We start from the raw sequence: 22,935 nt of genomic DNA on the forward strand, positions 1-22,935 counted from the left end.
AGTGGTATCCACAGGTTTGTTTTGTTGCTGTTGTTTTTTCTATTTTGAAAGTATAATTTCTGATGATAAAGTTGAACTGGACCCCTTGTGAAGAAACTAAATGGAAAGGCCGCATTACTCAATTCATCAAAGTAAAGGGTAGCCGTGTGGTCAAAACAAAATAAAATACAGATTCAAAAATACGCAGTACCTTTATAGACAACTAAAAAAAAATCATCAGACAATTCATGAGCTAATCCATGAAAGCTTGTGGATTGTATAATGATCTTTAGTGGTATTTAAAGGTGCTGCCTATTTTTGGCATTTGCGTTTTATTTCATTCAGTGGCAGTTTGTCGTCTGAGTGGGTTGGTGTGGGAAATTTCATCCTGCTGTAGTCATGAGTTGCATATGATCCTTTCATTTCAATTATTTTCTCTGCTGGCCAATGTCAATCTTGTTTTCACAAACTATAAATGAAATAGTAAACCTGACTCTAGATTGTGCCTGTTCACATTGCACCAAAAACATAGCGACAAAAAGAAAAACTATAAGTAAGACTGAAGGACTTTCGCCTTACTTACCTTTACAAGGATATAATGTGTTACTGTAAGAAAGTTCAGTCAAAAAATCTCCCGCCTATATTTACAGGCACAACTTGATCACTTCTCTTTCTTGATCAGAGGTGTTTCTATGCTTTATGGATGTTATCTTGAGAGGGCTTTGCCCTGACAAAAATACTTAAGCAAATTTCTTTAAAAGTTATTGTAGATACACTAGCAGCAGCAATTGCACAATTCTATCTCTTTACCACACAGAACTATGCATTGAATTTTTTTTTTAAAAAAAGATTTTGAGTGTCTGTTAAACTGGTGCTTCTGTGTCGTTTCAATACAAGAGCTGCTACCTTATGTCTTGCCAGAAAAGCACTAAGATCTGTCAGCAACATCTCCATTAAAAGAGCATATGTGGAGACTTGACACATGTTCACTGTAAAAGCTTTCTTGACATAAAAGGCACTGATGGGGATCCTTCTACCACACTCTCCATCAGTGTAGCCTGCTGTGCTTCAGGTCACAAGTAATTATTCGTAATTGAATGGCTGTTCTAATTAACCTAATGATCTGAGATTATATTTCACATTGCATCAGCACATCAAATTATTTGGCCAGCAGCATGGCAGAACAATTCTGTGGCACAATTGCGGTAACCCTTTAAGTCATTAGCACCAGAGGTTAAATAGGCACGGGCTCACTAGGACACCTCAGCAGAACTCTCATTTAACTGTAGTGCACAATACAGCCATGTCAGCCCTGTAGCTTCTAATTAGGGTTAATGATTTTTCTGAGATGAATGTCATATCTGATGTCTGGCACATATGACATTTTCTCGCATTGGAACACTTTAATTTTCTGCTGAGAGCAGGAATATTCCACTGAAGATTTTTATGGGTGTCTGTTTCTGTGTGCATTTCTTTGGAGTATCAACATTGCACTCTAGTAGCTAACAGAGGACAACCAGGGGAAGCATTTTCAAAGGGGTCACTTTTTCAGTCTGTATTTTGTTGCAGCAAAAATAACAGGGTCTTGTGGTGCCTCAAAGAAGAATAAGATTTAGTCAGCATCTGAAGAAGTGGGTACAGTCCACAAAACTAGTCTTTAAGGTGATAAAATTATTTTGTCTGTATTGAGAATTATATACAGTGGTGCCTCACTTAGCGACGTTAATTCGTTCCGCAAAAATCACTGCAGAACGAAAACGTTGCTGTGCGATATTAAAAAGCCCATAGAAACACATTGAAACCCCTTCAATGAATTCCTATGGGCTTAAAACTCACCGTTGAGCGAAGATCCTCCATAGCGCCGCCATTTTTGGTGCCTCTAAAGCGAGGAATCCATCCCTAAACACAGCGGGCGGCCATGTTTTTTCCAGCGGCCATTTTGAAACCGCCGATCAGCTGTGTGAAAATGGGGGCTTTGAGATGATCACTTCCCTGTGATCATCGCAAAGCGAAATTTCCCCATAGAGAGCATCGCAAAGTGATCGCTTTTGCGATCGCAACAACAGCATCGCTAAGCGATTTCATCGCTAAATGGAGCAATCGCTAAGCGAGGCACCACTGTATAAAAATGCAGTATCGAGCATCTCTGGCTTCTTCATGTTTTCTTACTCAGTTGGGGATTAAAGGAGAAAGAAGATCTAGTATTACTCAGTGCACTTTGTCTCACAGAACAGAAGGCAGAGCTAAATGCTACTTGCATTTCCATTGGTGTTTGTAGGACTTTTTTGGTACTGTCACATATTATAGCAGGGAAAGATTGCTAAAAAAGGAAAGCGACTTCTTAACTTTTTTTGCTGTATGCCATTTTTCTGCTGAAAATTACCCCTACCCCAAGTGCTTTTATTCCTTTTGGGAAAAGGGTGCACCATTTTTTATTCTTTCTCCTGTAGAGTAAAAGCCATTTGTGATGTACAACATGGAAACATACTCACCCTGCACCAGTCTGTCAAACTGCAGCCTTAGGCCAACATTGTTGTTGAGCTCATCTCCCACAAGTCCTTGTGAAATTGATGCAATCCCTCCCTCCTTCCTACAATGCTCCCCCAAACCCTAAAAACCTGTTCTAGACAGAGGAGGAGCTGTGAAGTTGGTTTCCAATGCTGGAAAAGGCTGTGGAAGTGAGAATAGGCCTTAGTGACAAAACCGTGTTTTTTAAAAGTACCCTGAAAGAATCATAGAGCTACATGTGACCTCTGGTTATGGTTTAAAACATTGAACTGTATGTCCAGTACCATCAAAGTGTTAATATAGGCTAATCGGTCACACAAACATAAATTGACACACTTGATTTCCTTTCCAGAAATGTGTGTATATGATCCTTGACTAGGTAGACACAAGTTAATGACCTTTTTTTAACTTGTAACTACCAGTGGTTTCTTATTCAAGCCTTCACTTCATGTAATTTGGAATTTATACCTTATAGGCTTCTGGACCAGCTGACTGCAAACCCAAGATGGCACACAGATTTTCACTGTGTTATTATTTTTGGCCAGTTGCTTCTTACTCCGACACCCTACAGAGACAGTTAGGCTTGCAACTATAAGGAAAAATTACCTCAGTGCAATGTTGAGGTTTAAGCCATTTGGTGTGGTTATGTTTATTAGTGACTATCATTGCTTGGGGAAGGATCAGTTGTGAGTTGGGATATACAACTGATACAAGTGTACAATAATATAATGACTGCCTTTTCTATGATCCTCTTCATTTTCTGTGCCACACTAGAATGGATGAATGTTTGTGTGTGTGTGTGTGTGTGTGTGTGTGTGTGTGTGTGAAATCATTTCAAATTGTTAATAATTTCAAAATCATTTTAAAAATATGAAGTTGGTGTGAAAGATGCAACCATTTTAGAAAGACTAGTGTTACCATGAATCAGTTCTTCCCATCAAATACGTGCAAGTGCAAATTTTGCTATAATAAATGTGTTTTTTTGTTGCCAAATATCCAAAAGAACCAAGACTTACAATGAAATCCTATACATGTATTCTGGGGAGTAAGACCCATTGACTTCAGTTGCAGTCTTTCCCACATAGAGTGTGTGATTGTAATGCTATTGAATTCAGTGGGGGTCACTACTGACTAGATATATGTAAGTTTGTGTTCTTAGCATTGGAGGGTTGGGATACTATTTCTGAAGCATTCTGTTAAAAACTCAAGGTCAAATGTAATTGTTTGTTCTAATGTAGAGTAGAGCCATTGAATGTCTAAGATTTGGTGAGGCCATATATGTAAATTCTAATGACTAAGTGGAATATAGTTGAGATTAAAATTAGATTCAACCTTTAAAAGACTGTTTCTTTTTGTGTACTCCCCATAGTTAGACCTTGGGCGTGCATATATGGAGTTTATCTACATACACATCCCAGCGTATCAAAATTAGTCCCTCACCAGTTTGATTGAAATGGGTAAAATGATCAAAGCCCATGAAACTGAAAGTTGTAGATGAACCACTAGTAGTCTTTAAAAGTTCACAAAGCTAGTCATTTGGTGATTTGTTTAACTCTAGGGCATAATTTACTTGAGCAAATCACTGGTTTCGCTCATCAAAACATTATTATTTGAAGCATATGCAATTAATTATAGAACTGTGAAATGTTTTGGAGGGGGAAAATAGCCCGAGGAATGTATTTTTAAAAAATCAACCCATCTTCAGGCTTGCAGATTTAATTAAGCAGAGAAAACCCTGCAAATGCACATAAAACAGCAGTTTGCACCATACTGAGAAATGCTTCCAGTGATAAAATGCTATATATACCAGCAATTTTACCTCAGTGAACTTGGTGACTCAGCAGATGTTGAGAAAACAACTTCCTGTAACAAAATTTGGGCGGAATGACATGTTACGTTATTCATGCTTTTAAGACATGGTCACTTTTATTTTGAACGAATAGCAACGATTTGAGTCCTTTTATCTGGAGCTGTGCGTTTCTGGGTCCATGCAGGTAATGCATAAAATCACTGACTGATCCTGACTGATCTGTGTTTCTGAAAGAGGTCTTTCCAATTAGTAACACCTTTGTTTGTGTGGTGAACTGAATTAGGAACATTTTTGGAGGCAGCCCTGTGTCACATCTTTTTAATGTGGCAGCAATAAGTATATATTTTTTTTAAAAAACAGCATGATATTACAGATGTAGATTGCTTAGATTTATCCATTTATCAAAGGATAACTATGCTCTGAGCAGTGTTCATGTTCTTATCAGTTTTCTCCACAAACCAAATCCAAGAAACAAATAAAAACTTTGAGATGCTAGTCTTCTGTGGCTGAATTTCATATTAGGAATGTTGTGAAATCTCAGGATGTTGTGAAACACTTAAAAACATGAATGTGTTACAGAGAAATTGCACATTATCATTATGCTTCTCATTATGCACATTATCATTATGCTTCTCATATGCTTCTCTTCTTGATTAGAAACAAAATTGTATGAACTGTCAAAAGTTAATGTTTCATTCAACTGTGTTTCTAATTAGTGAAGAAATACCTTCTATGCCCTAAATAGGTTTATTGTTTCCCAAGTGATTCCAGATCACTGTTAATTGTCTGGATGCCACCTTATTTTCATTTTATGCAAGCATCTAATAATGCTATTTTTTCTACTCTTTCAGGGAAAATCTGTGAGTCCACTGTCAATTACTGTGAATGTAACCCTTGTTTCCATGGAGGATCTTGTCAGAATGGAGTGGAAGGTTACTACTGCCACTGTCCATTTGGTAAGGAAAAATTCACTTAAAGTAGCCTAATTCCCAAGGCAGTTTACAAGTCATTGAATCAACATTATTATAAGACAGAACAACCCAGGGAGAAAGAAGACCTTCCAACACAGTAGCAGCAATTACGCAGACAGAGCAAAGAGGGATAACATGACTCATCTAATAAGTTACCACTGAGAATGTAATAAGGGCTGTATGAGATCAACCAAAAAGGCTATCTAGTAGGGAAAGATAAGGGCATTTCTGATTCAGTTTGGGACCTAGTTCAGTGATTTGAATTTAACTCTGATCCATTTCAGACTTTGTGTGATCCTATTTGGACCCAAATTCTAATCAAAATTTGGAAATGCAAATGTTCATGTATGTTAAAGCCACCTGTAATGTTTGTTTTATGATGTTTAAATTTGAGAAAGAAGACAAAGACCAGAGGAAGTTGGCTTGGACACGAAAGCTCACATTAAAATAAAGCAGTTAGTCTTTAAGGTGCCACATGATTTTTGTTTTCTTTATTTTTACTTTGTCTTTGGCTGAGGAACTACTCTGTCAATGAAAATAGTGATGTTCTTCTTCCCTCCTTCCTTCCTCATCTTTCTCCTGCCATCAGCAGATATTAGTTTTCCTACCCTTAGTTCTACATCCTAGCTTTCCCTGATCCTAAACCCTAAAACTCTATTCTCTTCTTTCCACATTCCTTCCAGTTGCAAATCCCACCCACACCTCCACCCTCCTAACCTGTAATCCAGGTTTTCCCTTTCTCTCAATCTCCCAAGAATCTTCTCTCATGCACTTGGCCACGTCCAATTTCCAATGCTGTTATTTTACCATTTTAGAATAAGGCACATGGCACAGTATTGTTTTTAATGTTTTAACATTTAAAAGGCCACAGGCAAGGACTTTATGAGGCATACATGCTGAAGGAAACAGAATATGGATAGTATGTAGACCCATATGTTATAGGGCTGTTAGTAGCAAAGGAAAAAGTCTTCAAAACGTATTGCATGTTGACTTGAGATCTAAAGCATAGAAGATGCTATACTGCCAAATTCGAGGAGGAATGCAACTGTCATTGGCTCCATATTAGCTCTTTTTATTATGATTAGTTCATATGGTTTGGCATAGTGAGCACATACTGATAGCAAGAGGGTTTTGGCTTAGTTCTGCAATAAAACATGTTTTAAACCATGAAAAACAGAAACTGCACGAAGCAATAGGGAAAAAAAGTAAATAGAAAGAAAATCAAGATGTATTGACTGGCTCACTACATACAGTACGCTTTTGAAAGGAAACAGTATATATCTGAGAGTACAGTGCATAGGCACGTAGATCACTGAGAAGCAAAATAGTGTTTTAGTGAATATTGAAATGGATTATGTATTTGTTAATATAATCCATTTCAATATTCACTAAAACACTATTTTGCTTCTCAGTTAATATAGTTAACAAATAGACTGTATGATTTAAATATATAGTACATCATGCTTTTCAAGGTGCAACACATGCACAGAACATCTTACCACATAAATCCAGTCTCAAATATGACATCTGACATAGGACAAGCATACTTTTTCCTTTTTTCCTTTTTTTCCTTCCTTTTTTCTTCCTTTTTTTCTTTTCTTCCTTTTTTTCTGGTCCTATTGGAGGTGCCAAGGATGGAAATTTGGGTCTCTATCAAAGCTACCCATCCTTGATCTAACTGAACATCATGACAAGACCTTCTGTGACCAATCTTAAGATTCATATGTGTGCGCAAATTATTTTGGACAGTCTGTTTTCAAATGTTAGGGTTTCAGTAGCACTCATAGGCAATTTAAATTGGACATAGAAATTCAAGGATGTTTAAGCCACACAAAGTTCTAATTTGTTCCATTTTAAAATGATTGTGTTGAAATAAAAATTAACTATGTTTGCTTCCACTGGAAGAAATACAAGAGCATGACTTAAGTCATCTATTGAAACAAACAAATGGGATTTAAAATGTTATTCATTGCAGGTGGAACATGTTCAAAATCTTTGTTCTTGATCATTGTCATGTTTTCTATGTTAATAGGTGTTTTTGGGAAGCACTGTGAAGTAAATAGCTATGGATTTGAAGAACTATCTTACATGGAGTTCCCCAGCATGGATCCGAACAACAATTATATTTACATAAAGTTTGCAACTATCAAAAGCAATGCTCTAATGCTATATAATTATGACAACCAGACAGGAGATCGGGCAGAATTCCTAGCTCTTGAAATAACAGAAGAGAGGCTAAGATTCTCATACAACCTTGGCAGTGGCACATATAAACTTACCACAGCAAAGAAGGTGTCTGATGGACAATTTCACACTGTTATTGCTCGGAGAGCTGGAATGGTAAGCATTGCTTTACAGAAAATTAGATAAAGCTTCACTCAATTTCAGGTCACTTAGGGTTTCAAGTAAGAACAAACGGATATATGTGTGCTTTTAAAAGTAGAATTGCACTAGAAGCTTGTTTAGCTTCCTTTTTGTTCCATTAAAAGTTGTTCTGAACATTTAAATGGATTCTTCAAAAGAAACCATCTAAATATGAGGATGATTAATGAAGGGAATTAATGACCATCCACTTCTAATTAATTGGTACAGGCTGTGGGAAGAATAATCACTGAAGACTAATTAAGAGGCAAATTTAATGCTTCAGATAATACTGGGATAAAGCCCCTTGTAATTTAGAGCCGTATAATTGGTATACATTTTTAACATATTGGGAAGTTTTGTCTATTCGGCAAACACTCTGAAGTTATAGCAAAATATAAATTAGGCCAGAATTTTTCATGGATAATCCTTACTCATTTCTGGTATAGAAAAACATTCAAATTTATGTCTCTGGGAATCTACCTCCCCTTAACATACTGAAATCAGCACCAACAGATTTCATAGATTATATATGAGAAACCGTATTATACCACTTCTTCCCGATTCACCAGAAATCATTGTCACCATTCTCACCATCATCATTGTCTTCAGCAGTAGCATTACCTATTTTTCTTGGGAGAAGGGAGAAGATGTAAGCATACATACATTGTGAGAGATGTGTATTTAATGTAGAAGAATGTGCATAAATAATGAATATTGATAATCATGGATTTTACAGTTAACTCAGAGAAGTGGGGAACAATGGAACACACCATTGTCCAATCTAGGAAGTTATTATCTTTCTATTAAATATAAGAAATATTTTGGCACACTAATGGCACACGGCCATGGAATGGTGGTATGGAACAAAGCCATTATATTTTAGATGTGGTGTCCAGAGGTCCATGTAAAATAAGATTGTCCATATTTCAGTAAGGACTGACACTTTTCCATTGTGACAGGTTATAAATCACATCAGAGAATGTCTTGTCACAACTTTTCGGGGGGATACTACTCTGAACTCAAGCTAGACATGCTTCTACACATGTAGAAATCAGGTTGCATGAGCACTTTCCTAAATAAGCTGGATCCATTTTCATTATACAGTAAGAAGACCAGTATGGAGGAGCTCAAAGAACAATTTGGTGAATTGAAACAGAACTATCCTACCTGATATGTGGGGCCATGTAAAATTTTATATAGAAATAAACAACAGTGGTTTCAGTTTTCAGACCCCTAATTTTCAGTTTTCAGACCACTATAATTTCAGTGAAATATTTTCTTCATGGTTGGCATTTGGCTGTATATTTTGCCCAATGAAATTATCCACTTCTCTGATGTGGCTGAAAATATTATCGATAATATGATGTGTCTCCCAAATTAGCCTTGAATGAGCAATTAACACAGTCTTTAAGAACGTTCTACTGCTGGGTTTGGAAACTACTCAGATTGGTTTGATGACTTCAAAATAAATTGAATCAGTACAGCTGCCTCTGTTTTCATTCTGCAAGGAAAATGGGGTGGCAGTGTGGTCAGGATGGATACCTGCTCATTAACCACTATCCCACTATCCAAGATTTATCCTTGTTATAGAAGTTGGCTGGAATTATTATCAAATATTATTTAATGTGCTCAAATAAAACATCTTTGAGAATTCTGAGAAAAATTAACAAAGCTAATCATTAAATAGTCATTAGTCCTTTAGGGTGTGATTTTGAAAGGCATAAATTTCAGTTTATTCCTCAATTATTCTTCTTTATATGGAAAATAAGGAGGCCCCATCTTGATTCTTGGAGCGGGGGTGCACAAACCAAGCCAGTATGTGTGACCATGTCTCTAAGAATCATGGCGGGATCTCTGTGTCTATAGACATTATGCAATGGGATTTCAGCCATTATGGGAGACAATGAGCTGATACTAAAAACAGCCCCATATATTCTTGTCATTTTCTAATTATATTTTTGCCAAAGAAACCATGTAATATAATGTCATTGTTTCCTGCTTTTCCTTGTTCCAGCTTCATCTCAGTTAATGAAGCAAAAGGGAAAACTTGGAATAGGGTGAAATTGCATTAAGGATTCTGTTTTGCTACATAGTATAGGGAGAGTGAGGATGAAAAGGAGCTGAGTTTCTGTGGCAGCCCTCTTTCAGTCCTGTACTGTACTGCACAGTTCTATCCCGAGAGAATAATGTCAATACAAATGCATATGCTCATTCAGTTAGTTCCAAGTTGGAAAAGTATAGTTAAACTAGCAAAGGGGATATCATAAAAAGTAACTACAGATCTAATCAAGTACCAAGCCTCTACCATTACTTTGTCATGGTGCTTGAACTCATCTCTCCCCCCTTCTTTATGAGCCCAAGATGTAAAGGAGCAACTACCTTTGTCTGAAATTTCTGCTGTGGGGGGAAAAATCTTCTAGATGTCAAGCATATATAAAATAACTCTCTATAGGATTTAAAACCTGTCATTTCCTACAGGGCTGTGGGAATTTTATGGGAAACTGGTAAAATCATTAACTTGTCAGATTTGAGATACGGCAAAGTGACAGGGTAGAAATTCTCATAACTGAAGAGGTAACAGTAGCAAATTAACTGCTAAAAGAACAAGCAGGAACATTTGACTATCATTAGGAACTTGACTTGCATGAAATCAGGTCCAAGTAAAATATAGTTTCAAATAACTCTTCCTTCAGGTGACTCCTGTCCAGTTCACAGGACAAATAGTGATGAAAATAACTGTTGTGAGGTGTTTTTGCACATGTATAAATTGTATCGCTAAACATTCAATGTTTCTGTTTCACATAAACCTGAAAAGGACATGAGTGTGTTTGTAAATTTGCAAGGGTGGAAGGGACTAGTATTTATTTCACTGTAAAAATTAAAATGGTTGAGTCAGTTTGGTGTAGTAGAGAGAGTATCAGGTTAGCGATCAGGAGACTTGAGTTCAAATTGCTTCTTGGCCATACATACATACATACATACATACATACATACATACATACATACATACATACATACATACATACATACATACATACATACACACACACACACACACACATAAATATACACATACACACACATACACATATATATGTATATGTATGTGTGTATATGTGTGTGTGTGTGTATATATATATGTATGTGTGTATATATATGTATGTATATATATGTTTGTGTGTGTGTGTGTATATATATATATATATATATATATATATATATATATATATATATATATATATATATATAGAGAGAGAGAGAGAGAGAGAGAGAGAGAGAGAGAGAGAGAGAGAGAGAGAGACAAATATTGAAAGATGATGCACATGTCTTTCTATATACAGTATATAATTTTCTTTGTGCATAAAAAACTACAAGGGAACCAAAGCCACAAAACAACAGTTTGTTCCCATAATCTATTGTATTTTTAGTACAAACCAAAATCAAAATTTAATGGAATGTTTTGCATTATCCATGAAATACTAATTATGATGCACATTTTGCAGGCAGCATCCTTGACTGTGGATTCATGCGCTGAAGAACAGGAACCTGGCTATTGTACTGTTAGCAATGTGGCTGTATCTACTGACTGGTAAATAATATTTTAATTTATTGTTTGGCAAAAGCAGTATACAGTATAAAGCATATACAGCCAGGTTCATAAAGGATAAAAAATGGCTTTGTGCTAAACAAGACCTATTGAATCTGTGGAACCGAAGTGCCAGCATATCTGCACTTGATGGAGTTGCTGATTAAAATTTTAGGGAGAAAGAAGCACCAGATTTTTGTTTCCTTTTAAAAGTGCAGTTACGAGAAGCATTCAGCAAGAAACTGAAACTATAAAATATCATATCAAATTTCAGTAAACTATAATTAAGCTTACTGGCAAAACATCTATAGCCTGTTGAACAGATGAAACTGATACAGATAGATAAACTTTATTATGATCAGTGAATGATGCCTGAAATAGAAATAACTCATAAATACGTAGACTGAGTTATTCTAAGGATCTTCATTCCTGTCACCCTAAAAACATAAAATGACACAGCTAATAATCTAGTGTCATAATTAGTACTAAGAGGAAAACATTGAATGTGTTTTCGTCTTAGAATATTGCTGTAGTTATCTAAAACTAATTACTGTATAAAGTTACTAAAAACCTTCCTCCACTAATTTTGACTGCAGCTGTGCAAAGTTTCAGTGCAGTGAGCAACATATAACTTTAAGTTTCAATAAAGGTTTTCCAGATACACTATCCAGATAAAGGGGGCAATGGAAAAGACATGAGTTATTGTTTCTGTTGCTCCAGAAATACAAGGACATTAACATTGGCAGTATGGAATCTTTTTAAATGTCTCCCCTGGACTGCTGATGGCAGAGCATTTAGCCTGGCAAGAATGAAAGCTCTACAGTACTTTTGTAGTGAAAGTAAATAAAAATAATTTGCTGCTTTAAAAGGCATCAGCGCTGTATCAAGTGGAATATTGTCTGAGGTTGGACCTACATCATGTTTCCTCTCGACCTCCGCAGTAGGTTTTCTCAGGGCTGGTCTAGCTGTATCATATCCTATATGAATAAGGCATTCCACAGAAAAGTCATACCTTCTAAGTTTAGCAAACAGAGCTTTCTTCCAAACTGAGTGAAAATCATCTTGAAGTAATTTTTTTTCCTATTAGGAAAAAAATTACGTTCAGCCAAAACATTGAAGATAGCAACCAAAGCGCAGCTTCAATCTTCAGGTATCCCACCTCTAACTGATGTATGATCGAGTGATTTTCAGATGAACACTCAAAAAAAGAAAACCCATCATTTTAGTGACTGTGATTGAAGCTATGTTGAATAATAATCTATATCAGAAATATCCACAAATACACTGTGGACCAGATATTACCTACAAATTCACCTGGCCCTCCAGTAAACTAGCAGTGATATTTAAATATGGTTTAAATGTTGTTAACAGTTTCAACCATAATGAATAAAATGTGAGTTTATTTGCAATAGTTACTAAAGGTTAAAATATTCCAATATAACACTCACATGCAAATGTTTTCTCACAGGTAATTAACTCAGATTATGACTTTCTCACTGTTTCTTAACCATACTATAGCGAAAATCCTGTTGCTTAGCATAGTAAATTGCTCGAAGGTAAGTCCATTGAATCAGTGGTGCTTGGAAAGCCCACTCTTCCAAAAGTTCCATTGAATGAACTGCTGGATTGCCCAGTGGTTTCGATATCTGACTATGGAGCCAGAGGTTCGGAGTTCAGTTCCCCAATGAACCTCTTTAACAGGGGCTGGACTGATGATTGTTTTACAATGATGATGATTCAAGTGGGCCTACTATAACTTTGACTTTCTTTAACATAGTTGCAACTAGAGTTAACTCATTTGAATCAATGGAATTTATGGAAAAGTTGGCCAACTGCATCTCCACTGTTTCAACAGGTCTGTTTCAGTGAAATTTATCAAGCTAAGAGACAGGATTTAACCCACTATGCCAGAAACAGGGAACCTTTAATCCTCCTTATGTGTTGGTCTGCAACTCCTCCTAACCACTGGTTGTGCTTACTGAGGGTTCTGGGAGTGTGCCTGATTGCTCAATTGATTGTGCATCTAGTGCACACCTGTGTTGGCAGAGCTGCTTGCTGGACATACCTTGGTATACAATTTTGCAACAGGATTTGGGTCATTGTTTGCTTAAATGATTTTGTTAACACATAGGTTTCACCTAGAGTTTTAAGTAGATATTGGCAGGCATGTAGCAACTGTATTCCTGTTACCATTCAGTTTTTTATTATCTACTTATTTGTTTTTTACCTGCAGGACTCTTGATGTGCAGCCAAACAGAGTCACCATAGGAGGTATCCGATCACTACAGCCAATACTCCAAAGAAAAGGACAGGTGGAGAGTCACGATTTTGTGGGTTGCATAATGGAATTTGCAGTTAATGGACGTCCATTAGAACCCAGCCAGGCACTCTCAGCTGAAGGAATTTTAGATCAGTATGTGGTTTGTATGATACAAATGAATACATTGTATCAATTGTTGCAATAAGATTTGACAAGTTCTGATGCTTTCCATACTCTTCATACATCTAAAAATTAATGTTATTCAGAAAAACAGCAACACAGTTGTGTGTTCCTTACACAATACAAGGCGAGGGCTCTTGTTTTTAGTGGTCCGATAAAGGCATCATCTACCCTTTCCTTTGAATTAATGCTGTGTTATTCATGATTGCTGAAATCCAGCAAGGCAGAGACATGTGAAGGAAAAGCATCTATGTACTGATTCTTTGGAGGGACGTGGTGGCACTGCGGGTTAAACTGCAGAAGCCTCTGTGCTGTAAGTTCTGTAGGTCTTCAGCTGTAAGATCAAATCCATGTGACGGAGTGAGCACCCGTCGCTTCTCCCAGCTCCCGCCAACCTAGTGGTTCGAAAGCATACAAATGCGAGTAGATAAATAGGTACCACCATTTATTTATTTATTTATTTATTTATTTATTTATTTATTTATTTATTTATTTATTTATTTATTTATTTATTTATTTATTTATTTATTTATTTATTTATTTATACCCCGCCCCTCTAGACCACGTCTACTCGGGGCGGCATGGTGGGAAGGTAACAGCGTTCCGTGTCTAAGTCGCACTGGCCATGTGACCACGGAAGATTGTCTTCAGACAAACGCTGGCTCTATGGCTTGGAAATGGGGATGAGCACCGCCCCCTAGAGTCGAACATGACTGGACAAAAATTGTCAAGGGTAACCTTTACCTTACAGATTCTTTGCTGGAATGGTCATGATGCAATAGACTAAATGTTCATTCTCAGCTGAGAATGACTCAAGGATCCTGAATATAGTGTGGATAGAAGCACTCACTTTCATCCATGTTATCATATATATGGGCATGTGAATACTCAAGAACTGTGTCAGGTTTGATATGCATTGTTGGGCATGCTGTATCACAGCTGGGACCTGACTCTGCAATCTTGCACTTCATTATTCATTCTTAAATATCACTATGAAAGGAAGTCTTTGAAAGTTAACAGGTACAAAAAGCTGATGAAAAGCTTGCTGCGGTTTGAAAGAATGTGGATTTGAACATACATATTGTTTTTTTGCTGATCAGCAACATGGGGCGGTATTTTTTAAAAAAATCTCTGTTTACCATACTTAGCAGATTTGTCTGCATTGGTATGATTCAGTACAGTACCCGCACCCCCATTCCTCAGACTCAAGTGTCTGTTATCTCACTTTTCCTCTTATGTGTTTCCCTCATACCATCTCTCCTGTGAATGCCATTTCAGCATGATTGATTAGCTGAACCTGTTGTTCTTCCATCCTGCTGTTTGAACTGAGAAATGGAATAAGAGAACGTCCTGAGTGGTTAGCTCATCCCTCTCTCTTTCATGGACTCAGCTTGTGGCATATGATTTCCTAAAGCTTTCTAGCACACAGATATCAGCATCAATTATATTTTCATAGACAGCCAAACATTGGAGTTTCCCCACTGAAGAAGGATAGTCATGTCTGTAATTTTTTTTCTGTCTCTTGTCCACTGGAATTCTTTCTTTAATGCCTTGGCCAGTTTCATAGTGAAAAGTGGTTGAAGACTTAGTTTCAGATGTGCTTGGCAAACAAAAAATATATTGCTCCAAATTCAGTGGATACTTTTACTCTTGTTACTTTCCGCATTATATTTTCAGGCTATGTGCAATGTGGTTAATATAATAGCTATGTGTTTCTGGAATTTTGTTTCCAACTAAGTTTGAACATGCATAAACACACACACACACACACACACACACACACACAGAGAGAGAGAGAGAGAGAGAGAGAGAGAGAGGCTCACAAAAAGCCAGAATCTAGGGTGAAGCCATAAAATATAAGATTATATAGGCTTTGTTTATTCTAGATGTAAAAATGAAGCATAAGGTCGCCATTAAACAATCTGACATGACATTAAGTAGCAGTCTACTAGGAATATAACAGACCATTCAGGAGCATCCATATTCTTACATTCAAGGAGGATCACTTTGTAAATGAGGTTTCACTAATACTTTAAAATATAGTAATTAAAGGTAGGAATGCTTTAGGTATTTTTTCAGTCTGAATTCAGGAGAAAGTTAGCCTTTTGTACAGTTTTCCATACTAATGTGCAGATTAGAATGCAGTTATCCTTTAGATTTTGTAGTTCTTCCAATTTTGTGATTTAGTTTTCAGCAAAATAAGGAGAAAAGTCTATGAAATCATATCTTAAAATATTCTTACAAATATAAGCAAATATAGATTTAAATTCTGCCCGCTCAAGCGACACTTCATTCATCTAATGCAGAAGACTGCAGTCCATAAAAATCTGTGCCAATCACCTCTGGTAGTCTTTCAAGTTGCCACAAGAATTCCTTGTTAAATTTCCTGTAAGTGAACAGTATGGCTCTCATTGGGGAGACCAAATTCTGGTTTGTTTTCATCCACAAGTCTCACTAGATGATCTCTGGCCAGTTACAATCTCTCATCTGAAGGTACCTCGCAGACCTTTTGTGAAGAAATGAAGGAGAAGCCACATTCATTGCTCTAATCTTCTTGGAAGTAGGACAGGGTAATTAAATAAGCAATAAAAATGGCATCACTGTGTTTGTTTAGGTGTCCTAGATTGGAAGGAACCTGTGCTGTTAATCCTTGTCAGCATGGTGGCACATGCATGGATTTTTGGTCTTGGCAGCAGTGTCACTGCAAAGAAGGACTGACAGGGAAACACTGTGAAAAACGTAAATATGTTTTTTCTTGTTTCAGCTTGCTTTTTACCTACATTTACATGTTGCATAAATTCCTCTGTACTCTGTTTTACACATGAAAGAAATATGTAAAGACTGAATTCATTATAACAATAATTATGAAGTAAAATATAATGCTCCAAATGGGATCAGTAATTTCTGGAGAAAGTAATTAAAAATAGATATACAGATGTTAAAACCAGCTAGTCACTTTCAGTTGTCTAATAAACTTTAAACTATAATTGAAGATAGGTTTGGTTCTGTTTGCTTTTACATGAAAACCTTTTCATATTCAAGACTAGTTGGCAGAACAGGACAGAACTGTGGAAATTTATTTTCTCTTCCTTGTTAGGGAATAAACTGTTTTGGTTTGGTTTGGTTTTATATTTAAGTTAAAGATCAGACCAGTTTCTTTACATATGGTAGTTTGTGTACTTTTAACTTTTAAAATGTGACCTTTTTTAAAAATCTGGGAAAACAATTAAAGTGATACAAATTTGATTGCAAAATTTCCTTTTTTATATTCTAGACATTACAGCTGACACTGCCTTGTCATTAGAAGGCAAAGGTCATCTTGACTACCACATAAGACAGAACAGGAGGTGGGAATATATGATGAGATATAGCACTGAAAATGCTATTTTGGAGTTCCAAACTGTTGATCGTATAGAAGTGAAATTCAGGACAAGGAGTAAAAGTGGAGTTTTAATCCATGTCCAGGAAAGCAGCAATTATACTACTGTGAAGGTAGGTCCTCAGTAGATTTGATTCTGCTGCTTGGTCATATTCATCCCATCTGAATTCACCTTGGCCCTTAGAAATACCAGAAAGTTAACTAGTGCTGGGCAGAATTCCAGCCATCAGAGGGGCTGAATGATTTTGCTTCTAATCAGCTTTGTCTAGATTCCAGGTTCTGACTGTTTGAATGGCAGTCAGAAGAATGTTTGTTGCATATGTTCTTAATGAAACATTGCACAGTAGAGTGACATCTTTTCTCCTATTTATTTTTCTCTCGTCATTCAGACTTCCTATATAATATAACTAGTATGCTCAAATTCATTTTTAAAAAATCTTGTCAACATACAATTCTGCCCTCAAATCCAGAGATGAAGTACCTGGTTTTGTTGTTGTTGTTTTATTGTTAAGTCATGTCTGACTCTTCGTGACCCCATGGACCAGAGCACGCCAGGCCCTCCTGTCTTCCACTGCTTTCCAGAGTTGGGTCAAATTCATGTTGGTATCTTCGGTGACACTGTCCAACCATCTCGTCCTCTGTCATCCCCTTCTCCTCTTGCCGTCACACTTTCCCAACATCAGGGTCTTCTCCAGGGAGTCTTTTCTTCAAAACCTGGTTTAGGCTGGCCATATTTCCCTGTCATAGTAACAGCTGAATTCTCCTTTGAATATAGAGACTGAAATCCTGTTGCTTAGTGTAGTACGTGAAAACTAGAATAAGCCCATTGAATCAGTGATGAGTTAACTCTTCTGTTTATTCAGTAAGCCTAGTCTAGTTGTAATTTACTATACTAAGCAATGGGATCTCAGCCATAAATGGACAGATGCACTGTTTGCTTCTCAGCAGAGATGCTGAAGTATCATGATGATGTGATGAAAGGGATTTCAAATGTTTTAGCATCTTGTAGGTGTTCCTCTTGCAAAAAAAAAAAAAAAAAAAAAAAAAGCAGTGGATTCAATCTTTTAGCAATGACTCAGTCAATTTGGTCATAACCCTAAGTAAGTAGAACAGTAATGCTGGCAAGCGTCTTTATTGCATAGATATAAGATCCAAGTTTTCTTGACTTAATTGTTTCCATTTTCTCTCCAGTTTATAAGAATCTCCAGTGTAATACCACAGTTTTATGCTTCAGCCAGCATTAATTTATCAGTTTTATCTGGTTTCCCAGTCTCTCGGAGGGAGACAGATTTTCCATCACAAAAGTCTGTACTCACAGGTTCTCAGGACATTATCACATAATTTGCAATTTCACTTTGTCTGAAGCAGGCACATAGCAATGTTTGCTTTTATTTGTACTTTCTTGGTCTATAGGCAGTGTAAGGAAAGAACATGTACAAATGGATGAACCATCATACTTACCCTACAGATAGTCCTTAGAAAACAAAGATACTCTTGAGTTTGTGCACACTTGGTGGGAGCAACCTTGGTAAACTCTGGCACCAGTAGGCTTGATCTGCCTCCCTGACAAATGGGGATAAGGAATGAGCCAGATGTAGACTAAAGATATGCAAGATGCAAAATACAGTTGCCAGAATCCTACAACAGTACAGTCACTGGCTGGGCCTTGTCATCACTGTTACATGGTGTCATGTTAGAACTGATTTATAGAAACCCTAACAGGGTTTTCAAGATTAGTGAGATATTTAAGGAGTGTTTTTGCTAGTTCCACTTTCCCACTCAGTTTCCATGGCTGAGGTATTCCAACTCTGTTCTCCAAAGTCTTAGTCTGTCACTACACCACCACCAATGTTCAAAAGTGAGAATGCAAAAAAAAATCTGTCCGGCCACAGTCCAACAGCTTTTGTTAACATTATCTTGCCTACAGAGGTGATTTTTTAAAAAAGTGTATGTTAGTTATCTGCATTCAGACTAAAGAGTGGATTGATTTTAATGCTACCATGATTATGGAAGCCATGTCATCAGCTTTTCATCATGAATTATTGTTGCATTGTATCATTCAAAATGCAAGAATGTGACTCTGCAGATATTTTAGACACCAGGAATCGCAACCAGCATACCTAATGGTCAGGTATTCTGAGAATTCAAGTCCAAAATATTTGCAGGGCCAAAGATTTAGAAATGCATTAAATACATTTCAGGTAGATAGTATACTGTAAAAACTAGGAGTAGCTGTGACCTGGCAAGCCTTACGTGTTCTCTTCAGTATTTCAACCTATTCTCAGCTCATAAGTATTGTTCTTACTGATAGCCAAGTATTTAACAGCAGAGGATATACCACAAGGTACGGCTGCTATGATATCAAAACCTGTAAGAGTACATTTCTATTACACCTACTATGTAATGTAAAATGCATGCAGCTGTTTGAGTGGCTCCCTTTATCATTATTATTTTTCAAAATATTTCCTTACAGATTAAAGGTGGCAAAGTACAGTATGTCTCTGATGCTGGAATTGGTGGAAAGGTAGAAAGAAGCATCCCTGAAGTTTATGTTTCTGACGGCCATTGGCATTTTGTCTTCCTTGAAAAGAATGGAACTTCAACAGTACTTACAGTTGACAAGACCCACAGCAGAGACATTGTGCATGTCACGCAAGATTTCGGAGGACCAAATGTTCTTACAGTTTCTCTTGGTGGAATTCCACCTAACAAAGCCTCCAGAAACAGTGATCCAGGTATGGAACAAAACCCAGCAAATGTTTATACATACAGGAAGCAAGGTATACTTTTCTGAGCAACAATAACTTCATGAGCATCACTCATCCAGCAGCTGTGCTATAACATCAACAGCATCTTAGTTTGAATCACACATGAAAGAATAAGAGAGAAATGTTAAAAGATTAGTTCCATTTATGGATTAAACCTGCAGTCTGGCTGTTGGTATTCTTGTCTGGATTCCTTTAAAAAAAATAAGGAAGTGAATTTAGCAAGACAGTGAGCCTTACTAAGCAGTAAGGAGTGATGTTTCAGAGAGAGCACTTACACTAAAAACTGTCTAACTTAAAGGATTATCACCAGATGGAATAACCTTGCCTGTTCTAAGTTCACACTTCACATTTTCCGTAGTGTCCAATGAAAACAGTGAATCCGCATAACATTGGTTAGTATGAGAAATGGTGTGAATGAAATGGCATTCCATTCCTTTCCTACTGGTGGCTACATCGATTATGCAAACTTGGTGTTTCTGCTGTAACTGGGAGACAGATTGTGGAGTGGGGCAGAGGTATATGGAGAGAAGTCTTTTAATAAAGTGATGTTGAAGTTGACATGTTATAGGAGTTTGGCCTGCAGTAAGAATGCATGCTCCAAAATGCTTTTTCATGCACTGTTTTCTTAATATTAGATTACACTGCATGTGACATGCCAGAGATTTACAAAGGGAGGTTTAAAACTCTGAGTGAACCCAAATGTTGAGAAATAGCTGACAAACAAGGAAAGCAAAAGTAAACAAATGACATTTGCAGAGATGCACAAATAACGAAGCAAAAAAAATATATAGTCCAAAGAGAGACAAAATTCCTGTTCCAAAATTCCATGCTCCATATGTAGTAACCACCTCTTTAGATTACACAATGGATCCCTGGAGCTATTTGAAACAACTGCTGGAACATGGATATATTATGCTTCATTTTATATATTGATTCAAAACAGTAGGGAGGGAGGGAGGTAGATTGCTTTAGGCAGTCATGATGCAATGAAGAAACTAAACAAGGAATTTTTAAGCTCTAGAAAAATCTTCACCACCATCTGAGAATGAAATAAGAAGTCTTTTTTTCTATCAAAATCTATGTGACTTATAGAAGACAGGTCTACCATCCCTTGCCTTTGTGAAGCGAAAAACACAAGCACAGACTGAGGAAGTGAAGAAGGACTACTTGTTGAGAAAAATTCAGATAATGCATCTAATGCTTCAGCTTGTTACATTACACAGTAGCCAACCTAGTTCAGGGCAGCTTGTCTAATTGCAGAAATAGTAAACTTTTATGCAATTGTGCAAAAAGGGTAGCCTTGCAAAAATAAAACAAAAGACTTGCACAGTTTTTCAGAAATCCTTATTCTTGCCTCTGTAGGAAACCTAGCCAAGAAAATTTATCTCCCATTCTCACTAGTGAGGAAAATAATGTAAATCTCCATCTTGATATGTAAGGACAAGACAAAGAAAGGATTTGCATCAGAAACAAGTGCACAGATGATATATAATTTATAGATATAATTCCGCAGGAAGTTTCACTTCTGTCACAAGTACAGCTGGCAGCTTGACAGACTCTGTGCTGGAATCCTTGGCAATATATTTTAGCAAAGAAGGATTTTCTGCTTTCTAAAAAAGAAATGGATCTAGCTTCTCATAGAAATTCCCTGGGAGTGGCATTAGAAAACCAGTCTTGAACATCTCACATACCTTGGAAACCCCTATTAGTTACCATGAATTAGAAGCAACTTAAGGGCCCTTAAGACATGCAATGAAGTTAAACTTACCAAAAACAAAGCCACTGAATAAATGTAGGGAAACCTACCTTCAGGCAACAGCAGGTCGATTTTCTTTCACAAATCACCAGCAGAAGCAGGGTAACCTGAATCACAACCTAGGTGGGGCTAAATGGAGCTTTGCCCCTTGCTCCAGGCCCTAGACCCCCTGTTTGCCTTGCGGGAAGGAAGAGTGGGGAAGGTCTCTTGCAGCAAGTGGAGCCTTTTCCCCCCATCATCCTAACAGGCAGAGGCATTCTGATCCAGATTCAAGACCATAGCAAAAGTCAGATGTTTCATTCCACAGACCTGATGTAGGTCAGGTGGGAATGTGACACCCTGTCTGGATTTTGTTATCTTTCTCTGAATCTTGCCTATATTTGCAAACTGTCAGCTTTGTATCAGGTTACAAAAGCATTTTCCCCCTCTTCCCCAATGGAAATTTGTGCATATTTTTTGTGTGTTTCCAGATGAAACATATTTCTATTTGACTAAAATGTATCTCTGTGTTCCTGTTTTTATTCATACACATTTTTAAAATGTGTGGCTTGTGTACATTTTTTTTCCTTCACCTCCACCCATTGCGAGCCATTCAAATGTACAAGACATTTTCATACTGTTGCTGGTCTTAGGTGGACGGCATTAATATTTTTGGAGAAAAATTGAAACCCAGCACATTTTTCCTACCTTAAGCTCAATGTTCTCCCACATATTGTGGTTTCTCCACTAGTCTAGAGGAGTACATTTGAAATATTACATCCCATTTCTTGGTTTGTGGTTTAAAAGCTATAGCCTTAATATCTTTGTTTCCACACTACTCATTTACACAATAATGCTACAGAAAAAGCTGTGAAAATAATACATTTCTGCATTTGGTAGTAGGTCACAGTATATTTTTATGGACTTGGGCAACCGTCACAAAAATCTCCACTTGAATTTCAAAGTTCACTTGTAATCTGGTCACTGACTGACAGATATGTGCTTATTTGTAAGCATCCTTTTTAGATACCCCTGAAGGGATATCTTTCTATCTCTGTTTTATTTCCAAGCTTCTAAAGGCAGTTTATTTTCAAGCGAAAAAATACATATGTGAAGACTTCGTGTTGGAAAATGTAGTGAAAAGGTTCGAAAATGTGACTTAATCCTGCAGTCCTAAAAAGTTTCAGTTGCTATCAGCTGAATTTGTAATGTAACAATTTAAAAAACAATAAGACCACAATCCATTCAAATGTGAGCAAACATAACTCCCAGAATTTCTGTGCAAAAGACTCAGGCTACAAGCCTATACTCACCTACTTTGGGGTAAGTCTCAATGAACTCAAGAAAACTCACCTTACTCACCCTGGATCCATTCCAGTCGGGCTTCAGGCCGCA

At 37.0% G+C, this 22,935-nt stretch overlaps 1 protein-coding gene across 1 annotated transcript in view; it reads left to right on the plus strand.

Moving 5' to 3' along the window:
* FAT4 (FAT atypical cadherin 4) overlaps positions 1–22,935 on the plus strand; it is a 154,078-nt gene that overhangs the window by 124,111 nt on the left and 7,032 nt on the right. The window contains exons 10-16 of the mRNA XM_020781503.3: positions 5,149–5,253; positions 7,301–7,608; positions 11,136–11,221; positions 13,452–13,631; positions 16,273–16,397; positions 16,933–17,150; positions 19,511–19,772. Coding sequence (XP_020637162.3) covers positions 5,149–5,253; positions 7,301–7,608; positions 11,136–11,221; positions 13,452–13,631; positions 16,273–16,397; positions 16,933–17,150; positions 19,511–19,772 — 1,284 coding nt within the window. The remainder of the gene's footprint in view (positions 1–5,148; positions 5,254–7,300; positions 7,609–11,135; positions 11,222–13,451; positions 13,632–16,272; positions 16,398–16,932; positions 17,151–19,510; positions 19,773–22,935) is intronic.

Source organism: Pogona vitticeps, chromosome 5 (genome assembly GCF_051106095.1).
Source record: "Pogona vitticeps strain Pit_001003342236 chromosome 5, PviZW2.1, whole genome shotgun sequence".
Lineage (NCBI taxonomy): Eukaryota > Metazoa > Chordata > Lepidosauria > Squamata > Agamidae > Pogona > Pogona vitticeps.